General features: G+C 37.1%; 1 protein-coding gene across 1 annotated transcript; it reads left to right on the top strand.

Annotated features, from left to right (window-relative positions):
• The first annotated feature begins 7,092 nt into the window (after nucleotides 1-7,092).
• On the top strand, nucleotides 7,093-8,841 carry LOC147536434 (uncharacterized). The gene is made up of 2 exons (XM_086642414.1): nucleotides 7,093-8,293; nucleotides 8,590-8,841. The coding sequence occupies exons 1-2, from the start codon at nucleotides 7,213-7,215 to the stop codon at nucleotides 8,622-8,624; spliced, it is 1,116 nt and encodes a 371-aa protein (XP_086498540.1). The 5' UTR covers nucleotides 7,093-7,212; the 3' UTR covers nucleotides 8,625-8,841.
• The last annotated feature ends 13,908 nt before the right edge of the window (nucleotides 8,842-22,749 follow it).

Below are 22,749 nucleotides of genomic sequence, written 5' to 3'. Positions count from 1 at the left end.
CGTTGTGTTTGTGTATGCGAATGTATGGTTTGCATGACAGGTTCTACAGGTGCGACCGGTTCGATTTACAGAGGAGATGCTGCCGAATTTTCGGTTCGTCTGTGAATTGCCGGGGCGTGCTCGTGCCTAGTTATGGGGCACGGGGCGTCACAGTGTGATTATACATTAGGTGAGACTTTGAGTAAAGGGAAATGCTAAAATCACAAAGGATTTTGACAAAATAAGTTACCAAGTTGATGTGACGGTTGTGGTTTGAAAGTTTGACTAAATCTATGCCGTTGAGAGATGAATATCACAACCTCCACATCAGCTGGGTAACTTCTTTTGTCAAAATTCTTTGTGATTCTAGCACTTCCAGTGAGTAAAACCCTGAACAGTTGTCCCATTTCTCTTTTAAGAATTGTTTGGATGGTATTCAACTATCAATGCAAATTTGTAGTTAGTTGACTCATAAGTTTTAACCACTAGAATAATTGCTAAATAGGCTAGTAAATTTTTTTTCTTCACTACTTTTAAGACAATATAAGAAAAAAGAATCGTTTGATGTTAGTGACGTTACTACTTTAGAGAGATTATGAACACCTCTCATTTTTACTTGGCACTTTACATCTATCTTTATGCAACAATGAAAAGTACTATGAATAATACAAGCTCAATGAATTAAAATTCGAAAAAAATAGACTTAGTATAAATTAGTTGGTAAATTTGAAAAACAAATATTACAACTTAGTTAAATAAATATACTCAATGAGTTAGAGTTACTCGTAAGTCGTATTGATAAAACCATTTAGCACTAATCTTAATTTCAAAGTACCAATTCTTCAAAGAAAATGTGGAGAGTGAATGTGGAAGAACCGGTCCAAATGTAAAAGAGAAAAATCAAGACCAGACAGAGTTAAAGCGAACTCAAACCATGTCTAGAGGAACAACAAACTCAACACCCTAGTGAAATTTGAGACTAATTAATTAAGATGTTAGTGTTGGGCAGACAAGTGTTCCACTAGGTTTTGGTAAGACCCCACTCTTAAAGTAACCCAAGAAGCTAGAACACCTAACTTTTCATTCTTCACTTCTTTCATCTTCTAACTCCTACAATGATTTCTCATCCTCTCATCATAAAATAGTCCAATACTTGCATAAAATAACCCAAGAAGCTAGCATACCTAACTTTTCATTCTTCACTTCTTTCATCTTTAACTCCTTCAATGATTTCTCACCCTCCTATCACACAATGGTCCAAACAATATATATATATATCACGAACACCACTCATTTTTTACTTTGCAGTTTACTTGTATCTTGATTTAATACTGAAAAGTTGTACAGAGAATACAATCTCAATGAAATAAAATCTGAAAAAATGGGCTTAACCAAATTTAGTTGATAAATTTGGAAAACAAATATTACAACTTAATTAAATAAAAATACTCAACAAGAACTTAGTGTTACTCATGTAGATACAAACACCATTAACCAATAATCTTAATTACAAAGTTCCAATTTTTCAACAAAAAATGTGAAGAGTGAGTGTGGAAGACAGAAATCTAGAGAGAAGGTCCAAAGCAAACTCTAAATAAACCCTAGTAAATTGAGACTAGTCAAGAATCAAGATGTTGGAGAATGGTCTACCCGATTACAACAAAATCGCCAGGCCCGCCCATTCCCTTTTCCAAACTCATGAAATATTGCTTAACCGTGGATCCGGGCTTGGCCCTGTATCAGAATCTCCTGTGCTCTGCAAAGCCCGCTAGAGGCCTAATACAAATAGTGTGCATGTATGTGCACTTTAACTGTGCCTTCTCGCAAGAAGGATTATGCAGCTTTGGAACCATGGGAGAGTTGTTTATTTTCTTTCTCCAATTCTAAATCTAAACATTAATGAACATACATAATATTATTTCCTACAAATTTTCCCCGCTAATATAAATTTTGTCTTTTGGTGTGATTAATTATATGGTTCAATTTTATCGCAATTTTTATCATCACAAATTTGCCAATTTGGTATAATTTTTGACGTGGAGAAAAATTTATAATTTATACATATATATATATTTATATTATATAAATATCTTTCCTTTATATTATTTATTGTTGATTACTTTACAAAGTTTAGAAACAAACACCTAAGGAAGAACAAGTCAAATTTCTAAATAGAGTACAATCCCCGAAGGGATCATGAATTACGACATTTAGAGTGGGGCTCTCTTTTACAAATCACTTGTCTAGAAAATTGTTGATTAGATGGGTATGTGTTTTGGGAGGGGTCTACTTAATTTTTTTTTTTTGTTAAGAGAGGGGTCTACTTAATAAGTAATTAAAGAATGGGGATATATTTGTATCTTTCTAGTTTCTAGTGAGTGTCTTCTTGTATGTTACTAATATTCCTAATATTCTACCTACTTTTTGCTACTTCTGTTTTCTCTCACTCTTTTTTTTTTCTTTCTCACATTTTTAGTCTTATTCAAAGAAAATGACATCCACGCTATAATAAGAATTTTTCAGTGAAGTGGCATTATGCAAATTATAGATTTTTAATATTGACATTTTTGTTAGAAAAATAAACATCGAAAATCTGATTTAGAAGAACTATTGAGATTTGTTTGATTTAGAATAGATGTAACATTTTTCTACATGGTCAAAATACTCTCATCATATATTTTTCAAAATTTTAATAACTTAAAATCATATATATTCAGAGTATGCAATTATACATTAAGTAAGACTTCGAATAAAATATAAAACACTAAATAGTCGTCACGTTTTTCTTTTAAGAGTTACGTTGATGGCATTTAACTATTTATGCAAATTTGGAATCAGTTGAATCATGAGTTTTAACCACTAGAATGATTTCAAAATATATTCGGACTTTGTTCCTCTTATTGTTCACTATTTTTTCCATACAAAAAAAAATAAATAAGAAATAAGTGATGTTACTGCTTCAGTGATATCATGGACAACTCTCATTTTTTTACTTAGCACTTTACTCTATCTTCATGCAATAACGAAAAATATTACAAATAATACAATCTCAATGAATTAAAAATATTACAAATATTGAGATTTGTTAGAAAAATAAACATTGAAAATCTGGTTTAGACAAACTATTTCAACATTCGTGATTTAGTCAATAACCATTCGTGGGTTTAGAAGAAATATTTGCAACCTCTCGTTAGAAGAACTATGTCAACATTCGTAATTTGGTTGTTGTGGCATTTTTCTGCCTGGCGAAATAATCTCATCAAATATTTTTTTTCCAAATTTCAATAATTTAAAATCATAAACATTCAAAGAGGGTGGTTATACATTAAGTATGTAAGACTTTGAATAAAGTCCTAAATAGTCATCACATTTTCCTTCAATTCAGACTTGATCAAAAATAAATCTGGCGACAGTGGAATAAATATAACTTCAAATAGATTTGTTGGCATTGCTTCACATGCAACAAGTCTTAAATACATTTCAACAAAAAAAAAAAGAGTTAATTCTTATTTGGCCCCCTACTTTGTGACCAGCTTCCTTTATAACCCCCTCTTTTTCGTAAATTCAAATATGACCCCCCTTTGTTTAACACCGTCAGTCAACTTTTATGGTTAATCTTTTTGTTTCCATTATTACCCTTGTTTATAAAAGAGATTTTGTAAATTCAAATTTGACCCCCTTAAAAAATGAGTTGATTCCCAAAAAGATTATGTCTCATAATCAAGGGTAACAATGGAAATAAAAAGTTGACTGACAGTGTTAAGAAAAAGGGATCATATTTGAATTTACGAAAAAAGGGGTCATAAAAGAAGCTGATCACAAAGTAGGGGTCCAAATAGAAATTAACTCAAAAAAAAAATTTCTTAAATACCAAAAAAACATTTTGAGGTCTGACTTTCCTCGAGCCGACCTCGATAGAATGTTCAGAGATAAATACAAAAATGAGTAAAGAAATGATGGGGTTAATTATGTTTTGGATCCCAATTTGGGATCAACTGGTTATTTTTCGATTGTGTTTGATAATTAATGATAGTTTTTGCTTTTAATTATGTCTCATAGTTTACTTTGACCTCTAACTGTTGTCAAACATATTGATTTTGTTCATATGACATTTTTGTGAGTATCTTTTTTTTTTTATTATATTTTGTCCCATATACTGAACATGTTTCATAGAGAACTAGTTTTGCAAGTTCACGAGAAACGGAATTACAACTTTGATAACAATAAAATAAATTAATCAACTCGATGAGGTCTTCAAAGTGATATGTCCGATAAGTGGGCATAATTACTAAGGAATTAGAGTTCTCGAGTTCCCTCTCTCTCTCTAGGTTAGCCTTCGTCTACAGGAACTCCGACGAAAGGAAACATTCGACGATAAATTATTCGCGGAAAGTTTGGTCAAAATTTTCGCGTCGTAAGAGAATCAACGGCAAAACTAATCCTCGTTGTCAGAAGTATACTTTTAGTGACATCTCGAGAATCCGTCAGAATAACTTATTCTCCTTAAAGAAATAGCCCACCCGTAGGAATTTATCGATGGTTTAGTCATCGAGAATGTGTACTAATTCCAACGGTTTTTACTAAACCGTTGGTAAACCAAACCAATTCCAATACCTATATCCAGTCCTTGCTCAAAGTATCCCGATGACTGTTCGACACTACATGTGGCAAGTACATATTCTTTTTTTTTTTGAAACCATTGAAACCTTTTTCATTCATGAGTGATTAAATCACAAGTTACATGGATATAATTGTTTATTTCTCTCGGTTCAGCAGCATGAGAGTTACATAAGTAAATTCTCAGAATTTTGAATGTAAAGTGCCTCATGAAGTGAGAGAAATTGGACTAGACACTGACGAAAATAAGAAAGAAGAAAGATGAAAGGATCCTAAAGATCACGGATGAAAAGACCCTAAAGGTCAACAAAATAACTGATAATACAAAATAAATAAAATAGTAATTGACATCCCCGTCGCTTTTGCTGGAAAACCTTCATTGTCGTCGGAAAACCGTTGCCGGAAAACCAACATTTTCGCCGCCATTTTCGCCGGAAAGCCGCCATCACCAGATTCTAGTATAAATCTCCTTTTCTGGAACCAAAAGAAATCTTGATAATGTTGTTAAAACCCATCCAAAATCCTCCAATGATGAAACTCAAATAAACCAATTTCTTCAATCCAAACCCTACATACCCAAACTGTTTAAAAAGAATAAAATTCCAAATCCCAATTTCAATTGATAACTCCTCAACTATTGAATTTCTTCTTGATAAAGAGAAGTAGAAATGAGACAAGAAGATGATGAAGAAGAAGGGAATAGGGATGTGATCTCTCCATTGATGATTGGGTGGTGAAAGAAAATAGATTTTCAGTGAAAGGGGACACGAAGATGTGGAAGTAGAAGAGGAAGAAGATGAGAATAAAGGGTGATAATGAACAATTCTCAACATAGAAGTCCCTAGAAACTATTAATGGATAAAAACAAACTACAATGGAAAGAGAAACGGTTCCGGCGAAGGGATGACCCTTCGCCGCCGGAGGAAAAAATCTAAGAACTGAACCTGGTAAAGAAGGGAGAGAGAGAGAGAGACCGTTATCCAGAAGGGAGAGAACCTGGAAAACCCCATTTGGCAAGTACATATTCATAATCCATCTTTTGTCACTTTCTAGCTTTCACATTTTTGACCATGTAACTGAAAAGTTATTTTACCTGTGCCTATCAAAATTTAGGTAAAAAATCAAATAACTTATTAAATGCCCTACCCCACTTCAATTATTACAGGAAGTGGAACTCGACTAAAACCTTCAATCTCACCATGAAAAATTGTGGCCTTCAGGTAGTAGTTAATGAAATCATACATCCTTTCTTAAGTTAGAAAGATTAGGTGGGTATTAAATTGTTGAGTTTGTGGGAATCGGGCGGGTTCAGTCGGGCTCGAAAATGGAATGTCTGATCGGGCTATCAGGCAATTCAGGTCGGACAAATATGAGTATATTTGTTCCCGCAGCCGGTTCTGTCTTAGAGTCCGCTCGACTCTAACTCACTCGGGCTAACAAATATGGGTATGTGTATGACTATACATTAAATAAGACTTCTACTAAAACCCTAAGAAGAAGAAGGAGGAGGAGAATGATAAAAAAAAATTAAGTAGTTTAACTCGCTAGAGATTTTGGCGGATCGCCGACCTTGTTCGGAGAAGATGGTGAGATGGCGAGAAAGAAGAAGAAGAGGAGGAGAGAGGGGAAGATGGGGTGGCTTTACAGTTTTCAGATTTATTTTGAATGAATTCTGTTTTGGATCCTAAGGGTACTTCCGGAAAGAGGAAAAAGTTGAAATCTTTTTAGCCTTTATGGGCCAAATCGAATTGTCAGACCCTTCTGAGAGCTAAAACGGTATGTTGGTCACATGTTAGGGACCAAAACGGAATGAACTCTATTATCAAACCACTATATATATGAAGCATTAGAGATATCATTTTTCATCTCCAGAACTTTCATTCATCTTTTACTCCAACTTCCAATATTTTCCATACCCTCTTCCGAAATGGCAAGTCGACGTACTTCCTTCACCATCCTGTTCAACATAGTGATTCTCATTTTTTTGGTTTTCATGGTCATGGCAGCAATGGGACATGAAAAAACCACAAACCGTCGAGGCCTTAAAGACATGCCGAAATGTTGCGCTTACAATCGCAAGTGTTGCTCTCTTGTGAAACCTTAGAGCTGAAGAGCGTAATTCTCGAAGAATATCCACCCTGCCCATTGAGTATTTCGACTAGCAGTTTATGTGTTTGTTTTCGTTGTTTTTTTTAAGTGTTTTTTTCGTCTAGCAGTTTATGTGTGCTTAGTTTGTGAGTTTGCTTTATGTTTTAACTTCTAAGAAGAGTGCAGGGTGGGGAGAATTAATGTAACAATATCACGGATCAAGCATGGATCACGACATGACCCGAGTCTCATACCCACGGATGACCCACAACCGAGAGCAACACATCATGGTAGACTCGGTCAAGTGATAGTTTGGATTCTCCTAGATATGATTTCATGTAATCTTTGTTGTTATTTATCTTGTTAGCAAACCTATATATACTCATGTACCTAACACTTATGAAATATACAGAGAATACTAATTCTCATTTATCTCTACCTCTCTCTATCTCGACTTCTCTCTTTCTCTATCCCTCTCTGTTAACTCAACTTCATATGGTATTAGAGCATATTTGAATTTTTTTTTCAATGGCTTCTTCAACTGACCTCTCGGGTTCTAACCCTGCTATTGGTTCTCAATCATCTCCATTGTTTGACGTCCACCACTCCGACTCTCCAACCACGATCCTCATCACACCTCTCTTATCAGGTGACAACTATCCCGCATGGTCTCGTGCAATGAAAATGGCTCTTAGAGCCAAAGATAAGTTTGCTTTCGTCGATGGTTCCATTCCTCGACCAACCGACCCATTTGAGTCACACTCTTGGGATCGTTGTAATGATCTTGTAACGAGTTGGTTACTTAACTCGGTTGATCCGGATATTCGTCAATCCATATTATATGACGAAAATGCTGCAGCTATTTGGAAAAATCTTCATGAGCGTTTTTATCAAACTAACGCTCCCAAGATTTTTCAATTGAAGCGAGCCATATCATTGTTGAAACAAGAAGGCTTGGATGTTTCCGCCTACTTTACTCGTCTCAAGTCTATTCAGGATGAGCTTCAATCCCTCACTTCGATTGAACCATGTATTTGTGGCCATGGTAAGTCCGTTTTAGATCGTTATAACCAAGATCGTGCGATGGAGTTCCTTCAAGGCCTCCACGATCGGTTCTCGGCTATTCGTAGCCAGATTTTGCTAATGGACCCGCTTCCGTCTATTCTTCGGATTCATAGCTTGGTGAAGCAAGAAGAGGTTCAACAGAACCTCATGGCTGACTCACCAATAGGTCCCGAAGCTGCTGCCCTAGCCGTTCCTCGTTCGGGTTTCAATCATTCTTCAAGATCCGACAAATATGATCGAACAGAGAACCCACGACCCAAACGGCCTAGGCCCTTTTGTGACTACTGTCGGTCCCATGGTCATCTTCAATCGACCTGTTTTAAGCTTCATGGTTACCCGGCTCGACGTCAAAGTGCCCCATTGACTGCCTCGGTTCAACCATCATCTTCTGTGGCGCCCTTAGCAACATCGATGACACCTGAACAGTACACAAACATTTGTAACTTCCTGGCCCATCAACGCCCAGCAACTTCTTCGGTTTCTGGAGGCACCTCCATGCAATCTCCCACTCCTTCCTCGGCTGAACCAACAGTGAACCTAACAGGTACGTTTTCTACAGGCACCCCCTGGATCATTGATTCGGGGGCTTCTAAAAATATTTGTTCTTCACTTTCGTTGTTCGCTAATTATTTTCCAGCACCTCCCAATTATTTTGTACGTCTACCGGACGATTCAAGAGTTCAAGTTTTACATATTGGATCGATTATTTTTTCTGACTCTCTTTATTTACATGAAGTTCTCCATATCCCATCTTTCAAATTCCATTTATTATCCGTCTCTCAAACTTCTAAATCCCTTAATTGTGATATCTCATTCAATTCTTCTTCGTGTGTCTTTCAGGACCGAGCGACGGGAAAGAAGATTGGACATGGTGACCTTAACGAAGACTTATATTTCCTTCGCACGGATCCTAGAATTTTTTTAATTTCTTCTAGATGTAATTTAAATTCCGATTTGTGGCATTTTCGGTTAGGTCATCCAAGTATTTCCCGTTTGAAGTTTTTAGCTAGTCAATTTCCATGTATTTCTTTTAATTCTATTAATAAAACATCGTGCGAAGTTTGTCCGTTATCTAAACAAACACGTTTAAAATTTCCTATTAGTACGTCATCTACTTCTCGCCCTTTCGAATTACTTCACGCGGATATATGGGGTCCCTTCTCTACCCTATCTACTTCCGGTTGTAGATATTTCCTGACCCTAGTCGATGACTTCTCTCGATGTACATGGGTCTTTCTACTTAGTTGCAAATCGGACACTAAAACATTCTTATCAAATTTTTATAATTATGTTAGAACACAATTTCATACTAACTTAGTTACATTACAATCCGGAAAAGGTGATATTCTTTTTCCACAATTACAAACCTTTCGTTCGGACAACGGTTCCGAATTTATGAACCATGATGTTCAAGCTTGGTTGAAAGACAATGGTATTGTCCACCAACGATCTTGTCCATACACTCCACAACAGAATGGGGTGGCAGAGAGAAAACACCGCCATATTTTGGAAGTTGCGCGTTCTCTCCGACTTCAAGCGAATCTACCACTTTCTTTTTGGGGTGAGTGCGTTCTCACCGCCGTTTATATCATCAATAAATTACCAACTCCATTATTAGATGGAAAATCACCTCATGAAAAGCTTCTTGGTTCGCCTCCTTCTTTTTCACATTTCCGAGTTTTTGGTTGTTTGTGTTTTGCTCGCAATCCACACCCAAAAACTAAACTTGACCCTAGAGCCATTCCGGGTGTATTCATAGGATATCCTCACGGTCAAAAAGGATATAAAATCTTTTGTCTTCACACAAAGAAAATCATTATCTCACGTGACGTTGTGTTTCATGAATCCACGTTTCCAATGCATACAAACACTAACAATTCCATGACTTCTCCAACTCATTCACCATTTATCACTATTACTGATAATGGCTCATTCACTATGCCTCGGTCAGATTTTTTTGACACTCCTGTCCGTTCCGCTACAGGCACCCCCCATCTGGCTTCTCCTTCCGCTCCTCTAGAAATGGCTCGAGGCACTCCCGACGTTGTAAACACACCGGACCCGTCTCAAACAGATTCTGTTCAGCCCACTTCCGAATCTTCTCTATCGGCACCCACAGAGGACTTATTAAGTTCTCCCATTGACGCCAATCCTTCACCTCCTCCTGTTCGTCGTTCTCAACGATCACATCGACCACCCACACATTTGGGTGATTATATATGTTCGGCTTTAAAATAGTCCACTCCTTCCCTTGATAAAAATATTTCTTACCCTCTCACTAATTACATCTCTTTAGACTCATTTTCGCCTTCCCATCGCATATTTTTGGCCTCGGTTTTATCCAATGTCGAACCTCGAAACTATAATGAGGCTATCACTTCTACTCATTGGCAAGATGCCATGACTAAAGAAATTTCCGCGCTAGAATCAAATCATACTTGGTCACTTGTTGACTTACCTCCGGGCAAACACCCAATTGGTTGTAAATGGGTCTACAAGATTAAACATCGATCTGACGGTTCAATTGAGCGATATAAAGCCCGCCTGGTAGCCAAAGGCTACACTCAAATTCAAGGTTTGGATTATACGGACACTTTTGCTCCGGTTGCCAAACTTGTTACAGTTCGCATGCTTCTTTCTATTGCTGCTATTAAAGGATGGTCCCTCCATCAACTCGATGTGAACAATGCTTTCCTTCAAGGAGACCTTGATGAAGAGGTATATATGAAACCACCACCTGGAATTTTCACTAAGGGGGAGACAAGAGTTTGTAAACTTCACAAATCCATCTACGGTCTCAAACAAGCCTCTCGTCAATGGTTCTCCAAATTCTCTTCTGTCTTAATATCTCGAGGTTTTGTTCAGTCACTTTCAGACTATTCTCTATTTTCTTACAATAAAGATTCCCTCTCCATCTATGTCCTAGTCTATGTCGACGACATAATCATCACGGGAACAAACGATATTGCCATCTCCAAGTTAAAACAATTCCTTGATACAACGTTTTCTCTCAAAGACCTTGGCCGACTCCAATATTTCCTTGGAATCGAAGTGTCTCGCTCTTCTAATGGAATCTTTCTATGTCAACGCCGCTACACATTAAATATCCTTGAAGATTCTGGCCTCACAGCTTCTCGTCCTTCTTCATTTCCGATGGACCAAAAACTGCGCCTTAATAATGAGGATGGAACTCTTCTTCCTGATCCGTCCATTTTTCGTCGCCTAATCGGCCGCCTCATCTACCTTACGGTCACTAGACCTGATATTACATACGCTGTTAACAATCTCAATCAGTTCATGCAATCTCCTCGATCGACCCATCTCGATGCTGCTCACCGAGTACTTCGATATCTCAAAGGCTCCATTGGCAATGGAATTTTTTTATCTTCCTCTAGTCCGCTACATATCTCTGGCTACAGTGACTCTGACTGGGCTGGATGCCCCTCCTCACGTCGATCCACAACTGGTTACATAACAATGTTGGGATCCAGTCCTCTATCCTGGAAGTCTAAGAAACAATCTACGATTGCCAGATCTTCAGCTGAAGCTGAATATCGAGCCTTGGCTTCACTCACTTGTGAGCTTCAATGGCTCAAATATCTTCTCCAAGATCTTGGAATTAACCACTCAACTCCCATGTCCGTATATTGTGACAATCGAGCTGCATTACATATTGCTGAAAATCCTGTTTTCCATGAGCGAACAAAACACATCGAAATCGATTGTCATTTGGTTCGTGAAAAGATAAAGTCCAAACTAATTGCTCCTCGCTTTACACCGACCACACAACAGCTTGCCGACATATTTACAAAGCCATTAGGAGCTGACGCTTTTCAACGAATTCTTAGCAAGTTGGGCATTTTTTCTCCTCCTGCTCCAACTTGAGGGGGAGTATCACGGATCAAGCATGGATCACGACATGACCCGAGTCTCATACCCACGGATGACCCACAACCGAGAGCAACACATCATGGTAGACTCGGTCAAGTGATAGTTTGGATTCTCCTAGATATGATTTCATGTAATCTTTGTTGTTATTTATCTTGTTAGCAAACCTATATATACTCATGTACCTAACACTTATGAAATATACAGAGAATACTAATTCTCATTTATCTCTACCTCTCTCTATCTCGATTTCTCTCTTCTCTATCCCTCTCTGTTAACTCAACTTCATAAACAAGAAGGTCCTAATGTGAGTGTCTTTGTGTTAATTTTTTGTTTAGATGAATTAATTTAGCTTTCTTCATTAATGTTCTTCCTTAGGCTATGATGCGATAGAGTAGACCATTTCATCATCTAGATCATGATATAATCATTTGTCGATATCTCCACACAAGCTCTAAGATTTGTAACTAAACAAAATTTGATCGAAAAAGCAATTTTGAACATGCAAAACAACATTTCCTAGACATTTTTCCCACTAAAATAAATTCTTGTGCTCTACTTAATTCTTACCTTATGGTGTGATTTATATGGATTGATTTTATTGCAGATTTTTCTCATCACACATTTAATATAATTTTTCACATGAGGAGAAATTTATAATTTATTCATTTATATATTTTTAATATTGTTTAATATTGTGGGTCTTTCTCTGTTTGTTTATTTTTCGTTTTGGTGGTTTATAGTTTGAATCCAGGTCAGTTAGTAGCATTTTGGTGTCGATTAATATAAGATAATCGACTTATTTTGGTTTCTCTTTCTGTTATGATGAAGGTGGTGTCCTGTTAATGTTGGTTGTCTAGTTTCGTCAAGATTGTACTGCATTGTACGTGGGATACCATGTGGTTTTTTGTTTAGATAAAAGTGATATCATGTTGTTGGATGATAGTAGTAAGATATGGTAATGTGATATGTATTTAGCTTGGTTTTTATTACAGGTTTGTCTTTAGCTTGTTAGTTCTGTTTTTAGGAGATGATAATGGTTATGTTAGTCTACCCTGTTGTTATTAATTCCTTAGCCTAGTTGTGTTTTTTCGTCCTTTTGTTTTTTCCTGCTCTCTTGCTCCCTCTGTTCTTCTCTCTTAGGCCTCTAGGTGGCTTCCGCTGCCTCTTTCCCTCTCCTTCGAGTGGGTTGATTAGACTCAGGACCGGTTATAACTTTGAGGTGGGTGTCATTAGACTTTGGGCCTCATGGAGCATCCGACTATCTTAAGTTGGAATATTAGGGGCACAGCTGCTTTTAAGACTAAAAAGCATTTCCTTAACTTAATTAGACAGCACCATCCCGACCTTATCTTCCTGTCGGAGACCAAAAACAAGTCGACCTCTATACATAAACACATTCCGATATCAAAAGATTATTCGAGCTACATGGTCGAACCAAAGAACAAAGCTGGAGGCCTAGCCATGTATTGGAAGCATCACTTAAAAGTTCAAATAGACTACTCGGACAGCAATATGATCCAGGCCACTATTAGGGACCATAACGATAAAAATCATATCAATATTACCGGTTTTTATGGTTCCCCTTATAGTAAAAATAAAATTAAGCCCTGGAAGATCCTTCGAGACATTAATGCTAACAGAGGCTCCCCTTGGATCGTGATAGGTGACTTGAATTGCATTCTAGACAAGTCGGACAAGGAAGGAGGTAATAATGGGACGACTTCCAATATTGAGAAAGTGAAGGAGATCATTAACGAACTTCACCTTCTAGATATAGGCTTTCAGGGCAATCCTTTCACCTGGAGCAACAAGCAATTTGGGGATGATCTGATCCAAGAGAGACTAGATAGGGCCTTAGCTAACCACTCGTGGCTTCAGAACTACAGCACTTACGGAATTTTACACCTGGACACAGTGGGGTCAGATCATCTTCCTATCCTCTTGGAGAGTAAAACCTCTAAGATCCAAAAACCCAAACCTTTTAAATTTATCCGTACCTGGATGTCGCATCCTGAATGTTTTGACTACATAGAGGATAACTGGAAGAAGATAAAGCACAACAATTGTCATAATAATATCCAGATTAATCTGAGGAAGCTAAGCTCTAAATTGACCACTTGGAATAAAAGAGTGTTCGGCAATATAGAGAATAACATTACCCGTATAGTCAAAGAGCTCCAAAACACTAGAACTAAAGAAGAATTCAACACTCTTAACCAGGAACTCGAGGAATGGTACAGCTATCAAGAAAGTCTGTGGAAGGAAAAATCTAGGGACAAGTTTATTAACCTGGGAGATAAAAATACCAAATTCTTCCATTCTCAGGCTATTCAACGCAATAGAACTAATAGAATCAAGGCGATTAAGAATAGCGAAGGAGAATGGACAGAAGAATTTGTAGAGATACAAGATACATTTACTGCTCATCTTCGCAACATCAACACGTCCATTAATCCTAGAAAAGATACTAGTTTGCATGATATGTTTCAACATTCCATTTCCCAGGAGCAGAATCGGAACCTCATCTCCATCCCTAACCCTGAAGAGATTGAGTGGGCTATCAAGAGCTTGAAGAAGGAGGCGGCTCCTGGCCCAGATGGGTACCCACCTTTCTTCTTTCAATCTAATTGGGAGACAGTTAAGGCAGATATTTATGAGATGGTCAAAAATTTCTTTTCCTCGGGTCAGTTTCCGGCCGGAATCAATCACACCAATATCTGTCTGATCCCGAAAACTGCTACTCCTCAGACCCCGTCTGACTATCGTCCTATCAGCCTTCTTAACACCACTTACAAAGTCATTACTAAAATCCTGGCAGAGAGATTTAAAGCCACTCTGAGTCCTATCATCTCCCCTTTTCAAGCGGCTTTCGTGCCGGGTAGACAAATTGCTGACAACATCATCATAGGCCAAGAGCTGATACACTCGTTTAAAAAGCTGAAAGGTGCTCATAGCTATTTTGGTCTTAAGCTCGATATGTCGAAAGCTTTTGATAGGGTGGAATGGAAGTTTCTGGCAGATGTTATGAGAAGTCTGGGTTATGATGAACAGTGGATTAAGTTAATCACCGCTTGTATCTCTACTTCGTCCATGTCGGTTCTCATCAATGGTAGACCGGGAGTCACCTTCTACCCGACTAGAGGTATCAGACAAGGAGATCCGTTATCTCCCTTTCTGTTTACAATAGTCATGGAAGGGCTTAGTAGAAGACTGAAAGCTCAAGGAGGCCAGAACAGTTTTAAGGGGTTTCCCACGCCTCATTTGGATCAGGAGATTACTCACCTACTCTTCGCTGATGACTGTATTATCTTTGGTCAAAACTCGATAGAGAACATTCACAACCTCAAGGACATTCTCAAAGATTTCAGTGAAACCTCGGGCCAAACTATCAACTTTGACAAATCGAATATCTTCTTCTCAAAAAACTCCCACCCCAAGTTTAAGCGTATCATTATGAAAACCTTGAAAGTTAAACACGTAGCCACTTCGGAGAAATATCTGGGAGCTCAACTTTTCATAGGTGCACAGAAGACTAAAGTGTTCAAAGACATCCTTGATCAAATTAACAACAAGCTGAACAAGTGGAGTCATTCCTTCCTCTCTCAGGCAGGTCGCACTGTGGTCATATCGGCCATAGCTGCTGTCGTACCCCGATATCAGATGCAGTGCTTTGCTATTCCGAAAGGAATTACGAAAGGCATCAAGTCCGTCCAACGGAACTTCTGGTGGGGTAAAGCTAAAGGTATATGCACCATAGCGTGGTCATATATATGTCTCCCAAAAAGTCAAGGAGGCTTAGGTATCCATCTCCCGGAGATAGATAATAGTGCGCTGATAGCTAAAATGGCCTGGCGCCTCAGGACTGAGCCGGATGCGATTTGGGCAAAGCTTATCAAAGCGAAATACTTCCACGACAGGAGTACTCCTGGACCAGCCAAGAGCCATCATTCGTGGAACTGGAAAACCATTAGGAAGTATTACGATATGGTTAAGGAGCTATCTACTTGGGAAGTTAATTCAGGTAAAGATGTTAACATCTGGTATGACAGATGGATCCCAGATCTTAATAATCCCATCACTAATGTCAACAACTCCCCCCTCAATACGGTTGCACAGCTGATAAACAATAATGAATGGAATGATGATATCCTCCGACACACTTTTGACACACATACGCTCAACCTGATCAAAACGTTGCCCATCAATCAGGAAGGAAAGGATCAATTAAAATGGAACCTTACTAAGAATGGAAGATTTACAGTAGCCTCGATGTACAAGTATCTTACCAGCAACAATACTATGAACTTCCCGATTACACGCAACTGGAAATTCATTTGGAACCTCCCAACAATCCCTCGTATAAAAATGTTTATTTGGAAAGTTTGCAATGCGGCTCTCCCAGTGAGAGGCAGAATCGGTAAGTATATAGGTAACATTTATAACTGCCCCAACTGCAATATTACTGAAACTCTTGAGCATGCGCTCTTACATTGTGCCCTAGCTAAAAACATCTGGTTCTATTTCGATATAATCTCGGAGAATATCTCATCCGTTTCGGACTGGATATTCTCTTGGGAGAAGAATAGTAATCTTTGCTACACCAAAGGGAACATACACCTATCTACGGTTCTATGGGTGATTTGGAAAGTAAGGTGTGACCACTGCTTTCAACATGAGATAACTGACACGAATAAAATTATTAAAATGATTGAAAACTACCCGAACTTAAACAAAAAATATAGTAAAACAGATACAAAATTTATTTCTTCAAATGATGAAAAATGGCGCCCGCCGCCGGGAAATATGATAAAAATTAACGTCGACGCCTCTTTCACTGATATTTCTTCTATCATGGGCATTAGCATGGTTGCACATAATGATAAATCTAGATTCATCGGCGCTCAAGTTAAAGCTAGTCGAGCGAGGAACAGTGAAGAAAGTGAAGCCAAGGCTATCCTGCTTGGAATTGAATGGGCCAAGGAGATGAATCTCCAGTCTATAATCATAGAAAGCGATAACATCAATCTCATAAATCATTTGTGTAATAATAAAAATGCAATCCAATGGCAATCTACCCTTCATATACAGAAAATCAAGTCTTACATGCACCAGTTCCACAATATCAAATTTCAGTATACAGGGAGGAAGCTGAATCGCAACGCTGACATTCTCGCAAAATGGGCAAGGAAGAACTGTAGAGATAAAGTGTGGAGGAATGTACCGTGTATTTTAGTTCATAACTATTGTAATAACTGTTTGATTTAATATATGGTTACCTTTAACAAAAAAAAAACACCCAAGGAAGAGATCATGTTACTATAGGACTCTCTCTTAGTAATTTTCAAATAATCCTTGGGAAGAAAATGGAACTCAACTAAGACCTAGGATCCCACCATAAAAAATCATAACACTAATAAGTTTCTTTTTCTAGTATGTGACCTTAAGGTAGTAGTTAATGAATTAATTCATCCTTTCTTACTTTAGAAAGATTATAGGGGATATTAAATTGTTGAGTATATGGGTATGTGTAGATTGGTTTGGAGAACCAAACCTAAGTTTTGGAGGGAGCTTTTTCATTTATAATTAAGGGATGGATATTTGTAGCTTTCATGTGTGATAGTGTCGTTTTGTGTGTTAATGTTTTACCTACTCTTATTTTCTCCCACATTTATAGTCTTACTTAAAGAAAATGACATCCACACTAAAAGAATTTTACACTCAAATGACATTTTGCAAATTTTTGATTTTTAATATTGAGATTTGTTTGAAAAATAAGCATTGAACATCAAGTTTTAAGAAGAACTAATGCAACATTAGTGATTTAATTAGTAGCCATCGAGATATTAGGAGCCACAAAGTTGCATTTCCTAGAGTTTGATTTAGAATCAATGTGACATTTTTCTACATGTCAATGAACTCGAATCAGGGCTGGTCCTGACTTTTTGGTGGCCCGAAGCGAGAACCGAAAAATGTGGCCCCTATACTATACGCAAATCATAATTATATGAGAAAAAATTACATGTACATACATATTTTCATTATAATTATATTCAAAATAAGATATTGATAATTACATTCATTGAAATTTCGGTATTCTTACATTTTTAGATGCAAAATCACTAATAATTATCAAGTAATCGAGATTTTCAGTCATTTGTCTCTCAATTGACAAGATAGCTAACCCACTTAATCTTTCTTGTAACATAGTAGATCGAATATAAGATTTGATCAACTTCAACTTTGTGAAACTTCTTTCGGCGGATGCAACGGTGACGGGTGCCATCTTCCGCACTTTCATCGTTTATGTCTCTATTGTGTCTAATAAATCTATCTAGAGCACCGACTCGGGATTGAACTAGTTCTTCATCTCTTATCTTCTTCTTTTTTTTCTTTTCAGACCCCAGCATGCCTGCTTTCGAACTTTGTTAGGAGGCATAACGGAATCTCCAACTATCTCTAAAAATCAATAAAAAAAAAATTTAATCACATGATAATTGCAAGCATAATAAGAACAATAGTCAATATGTGAATCAAATCTAAGAGACTAAAACTAAGAGATACCACAAAATCTAGAAATTTAATAATCCTATTGATGAAGAAATCTATAATAATAATAAAATCAATAATAGACTAATAGTTTTATAGATTAATTAGATGATTAGAGAAAGAGAAATAGTCGAACAATCTTATTATATAATATCATAATGATAAAAATCATTAATAGGTTAGTTACTTAGTTATTTAGTTAGCGACAGAGAGAGTAAAGATTACCTTGATATCTTGGTGATTTTGTCCAAAACCCCAAATTAGTTGGTGGAAAGGTGTTATGGTGGTTGCCTTAATGCCTTGTTGTCTTGTTGAAATTAAAAATTTGAACAATGAAGTGCCAACGTGGGAATTTGGGATTCGTGAAAACTCGTGGTTGAGTGGAGTTACTGTTGATTGTTGAGACTTGAAGTGGACGGTGGTGGGTTGTGGTAATTTAGGGGTTGCGATTAATTTGGGAAGTAATGAAAAGGGAGGGAAAAAGATTTTGGGGATGGGCAGCCTAGGTAAGATTTATGTTTTAAAAAACGTGGTCTTGAGTTGTGTTTTAAAATGTGGCCCATTAGTTGTTTTAAGAATTTTGGGGGCCCTCAAATTCTACCTAACATGTTATAAGATCTGGGGATGCTTTTAAAATTTTTTATTGAAATGTGGCCCCTATTGTATGGTGGCCCAAAGCGAGGCTTTGCCTGCTTTGGGCCCAGGGCCTGCCCTGACTCGAATCAAATATGTCCGACAAGTATGGGCATAATTGCTAAGGAATTAGAGCTCTCAAGCTCCCTCTCTCTCTCTTTAGGTTAGCCTTAGCCTACATGAACTCCGACGAAAGGAAACATTCTTATTCGCAGAAAATTTGGTTGAAATTTTCGTGTCGTAGGATAATCAACGGCAAAATTAATCATCGTTTTCAGAAGTATACTTTCAGTGACATCTCGGGAATCTTTTAGAATAACTTATTCTCCTTAAAAGAAATATCCCATCCTTAGGGATTTATCGATGGTTTACAAGAAAAGTCATCGAGAAAGTGTACTAATTCCGACGGTTTTTACTAAAACCGTTGGTAAAACAAACCAATTCCAATACACGTCCAGTCCTTGCTCAAAGCAACCTGGGATCCCACCATGAAAAATTGTGGCCGTAAGGTAGTACTTAATGAGATCATTCATCATTTCTTAAGTTAGAAAGATTAGGTGGATATTAAATTTTTGAGTAAGTGGGTACGTATAGATTGGGTTGGAGAACCAAAACTAGTTTGGGAAGTTTTATAAGGCCTCTCCAATTTTGTTAAAAGGCCTCCCCATCAACCATTTTACTTGCTACATTATCACTGAGGGGAGGCCTTTTAACAAAAATGAGGAGGCCCTATAAAATCTCCCAACTAGTTTTGGGAAGGGGGTTTTTCATCAGATAATTATAGGGTATTTGTAGCTCTTCTTTTTTTTTTTGTTGAAGAAGATATTTGTAGCTTGTGACAGTGTCTTTCAGACTATTATTTTCTCCCACATTTACAGATTCCTTCTAAAAATAAACATACTATAAGAATTTTGCACTAAAATGACATTTTTGCAAATTTTTTGATTTTTAATATTGAGATTTGTTTGAAAAATAAACATTGAATATCAAGCTTTAAGAAGAAGAAATTGAACATTAGTGATTTAATTAGTAGCCATTGAGTCATTTAGATATTAGGAGCTATAAAGTTGCATTTCCTAGTGTTTGATTTAAAAATAGTGATGTGACATTTTTTTTACATGTCGAGATGGTCGAATCAAATATTATTTTGTTTGAAATTTCAATAATTTAAAGTCATAGATATTTTAGTGCTTGTCATACATTAGGTGAGACTTTGAGTAAAATCCTGAACAGTTGTCCAATTTCTCTTTTAAGAATTGTTGGGATGGTATTCAACCACTAGAATAATTGCCAAATAGGCTCATAACATTTTTTTTCTTCCTCTCAATTTTTACTTGGCACTTTATGTTGAAAGTATCACCATCAAACTCTCCTTCATCTTCTAGAAGGTTCTTTTTAGAGAATTCTTTCTCTAGAATTATCCTTAACTATAAAATATCTAGTATCTAGATTATTATTTTATTAGTGTATTCTAGAAAACTACTTCTAGAATAATGGTTCTACAACTTTCTAGAGAAGCTTCTAGAAAGTATCTTACATACTCTAGAAATATCCTAGGACTAGTATAAATACCTATGTAACCCTTCTCATTTGATCACCATAAGATCAAGCAACTTGAGAGGTTGTGTATAAGTGAGAGTATATAAAGAGTGAGTGTGAGTGTAGTTAAAAAGAGTGTTTGAGTTGTGAGTCATAAGTCTATAAAGCAAAGTGTTTGTAATTATCTTTGAGAAATAAAATTATACATTTCAAAGATAAAGTTCTCATCCCAAAGACATTATTTTCAACAATCTGGTATCAGAGCTAGACGATCAAGGATCGTTCTTTATCCGTTAAGGCTCGCTAAGTGTTATTCAACATTTGGAGAACAGTCTGGGACTGTGAAGAAAATTGGTCTGGGACCAAGTTTGGTAACTTTGCATCATCAAAGCAATGACGGATCTTGCTAGCTTAACTGGTGGACTCACTAAACTCAACAACAGTAACTACAGATATTGGCAGACACGTATCAAGTCTTACTTGGAAGGACAAGACTTGTGGGAGGTGGTTGGTGGTATCGAAACTACTCCACCAAAAGATAATGTTAATGAACTTAGAAAATGGCGAATCAAAGCTGGAAAAGCATTATATGTGCTGAAGACTACAATCGAGGATGAACTACTTGAGCATATTGAAGACGCGGATACACCAAAGGCAACATGGGACAGGTTTGCATCCCTTTTCTCTAAAACTAACTTAGCTCGTCTCCAACTCTTAGAAAATGAGTTGATGAGTACGACGCAAGGCAAAATGTCGATCAATCAATATTTTCTTAAAATAAAAAATATTTGTCGAGAGATTAATGAGTTAGATCCAAAGGCAAAAATCGACGAAGATCGGATGAAAAGATTGATTGTTCGGGGTTTGAAACCTGAATACAAGCAAACAATCACAGCAGTTCGTGGCTGGGCCACTCAACCATCTCTACTAGAGTTAGAGAACCTATTAGCTGAAGAGGAGACATTTGCCAAACAAGAATTTGGAGCCTCATCAAGGAATGAAGAGGAGACACTCTTCAACAAGAGTAAAGGAAAATATGGAAGGAAAAACTTTACAAAATATGAAAGAAAGACAGAGAAGTCATATGATACGAGTTTAAGATCAAAGGGAACTCAAATTCCCAACGAAAAATATCAGTCTACTAAGGGAGATCAAAGACGCAACAATGAATGTTTCAATTGCGGAAAAAAGGGTCATTTTGCTAGAGACTGTTGGTACAAAAAGAAACCATTCGAAGGCAATGTAGTAACTTCGAGTGGTCAAAAAGATAGTAGTGAAGATGAATGGAACTTCCATGCTACTGTGGCAGTAACTGGGTCCGCCCAAGAATCGAGTGTTGGAGAGAAGATAAATCCAAGTACAAATGAAGAAGAACTAGCAGTAGTTGCAGCATCTGACCCTAAAAGAGTAAATTATGATGAAGATTGGATCGTTGATTCTGGGTGCTCCAATCATATGACCGGTGACAAGAAGAAGTTGTCAAATATGCGTGAGTACACAGGAGGCAGAGTGGTACTTACAACCAGTAACTCAAGATTGCCAATTGCACATGTAGGAAAGTCAATAGTAAGTTCTCGTCTCAGTCCTCAGCAAGTGCAGTTACAAAACGTCTTCCATGTTCCAGGAATGAAGAAGAACTTAGTATCAGTGTCACAAATGACATCATCAGGTAACTATGTATTGTTTGGTCCTGAAGATGTAAAGGTATATCACGACCTTAAAATTTCAGGGACACCAATAATGAAGGGGCAACGACTAGAATCTATTTACGTATTCTCAGCAGAATCAACATACGTAGATAAGACACGAAAGAATGAGACTGCAGACTTATGGCATGCACGATTAGGACATGTGAGCTATCAAAAGCTGAAGATAATGATGGAAAAATCAATGTTGATAGGTCTCCCACAATTAGATATTCGAGGAGATACCGTCTGTGCGGGGTGCCAATATGGTAAAGCACATCAACTACCATACAAAGAATCAAAGTTCATGGCTAAGGAGCCTCTGGAGCTAGTTCATTCAGATGTGTTTGGAAAAGTGAAGCAAGCATCCATTAGTGGGAAACAATACATGGTGACCTTCTGATGGGCCTAAAAAGTTTCCTAAATAGGTCTACACCCGCAAGTACACGGGTGTCAAGTTGTAAAATTCCGGTAAGACCGGTTCGTTCCTCAGAGACAAAGTCGAATTTCAACTCTAATCTTAAAATTATTATGTTTTCAAAAAATGGTTTGATTGATAATATTTTTTAAATAATAAAAAGATAAACAATAATTAAAATTCAAATAATACTAAAGTTGATATTCAGATAAAGGGAACCTAGGGTTTTTCGAATCCATCCATATAATCAATTCTAACGACAATTTAATTTTGATCTAATTAGGGAGT

The sequence above is a fragment of the Eschscholzia californica genome, unplaced genomic scaffold, assembly GCF_041429995.1.
Source record: "Eschscholzia californica isolate CP2 unplaced genomic scaffold, dmEscCali1.0.p SCAF_5, whole genome shotgun sequence".
NCBI lineage: Eukaryota > Viridiplantae > Streptophyta > Magnoliopsida > Ranunculales > Papaveraceae > Eschscholzia > Eschscholzia californica.
The sequence above is the reverse complement of the archived record's forward strand: the minus strand, read 5'-3'. Positions and strand labels throughout refer to the sequence as shown.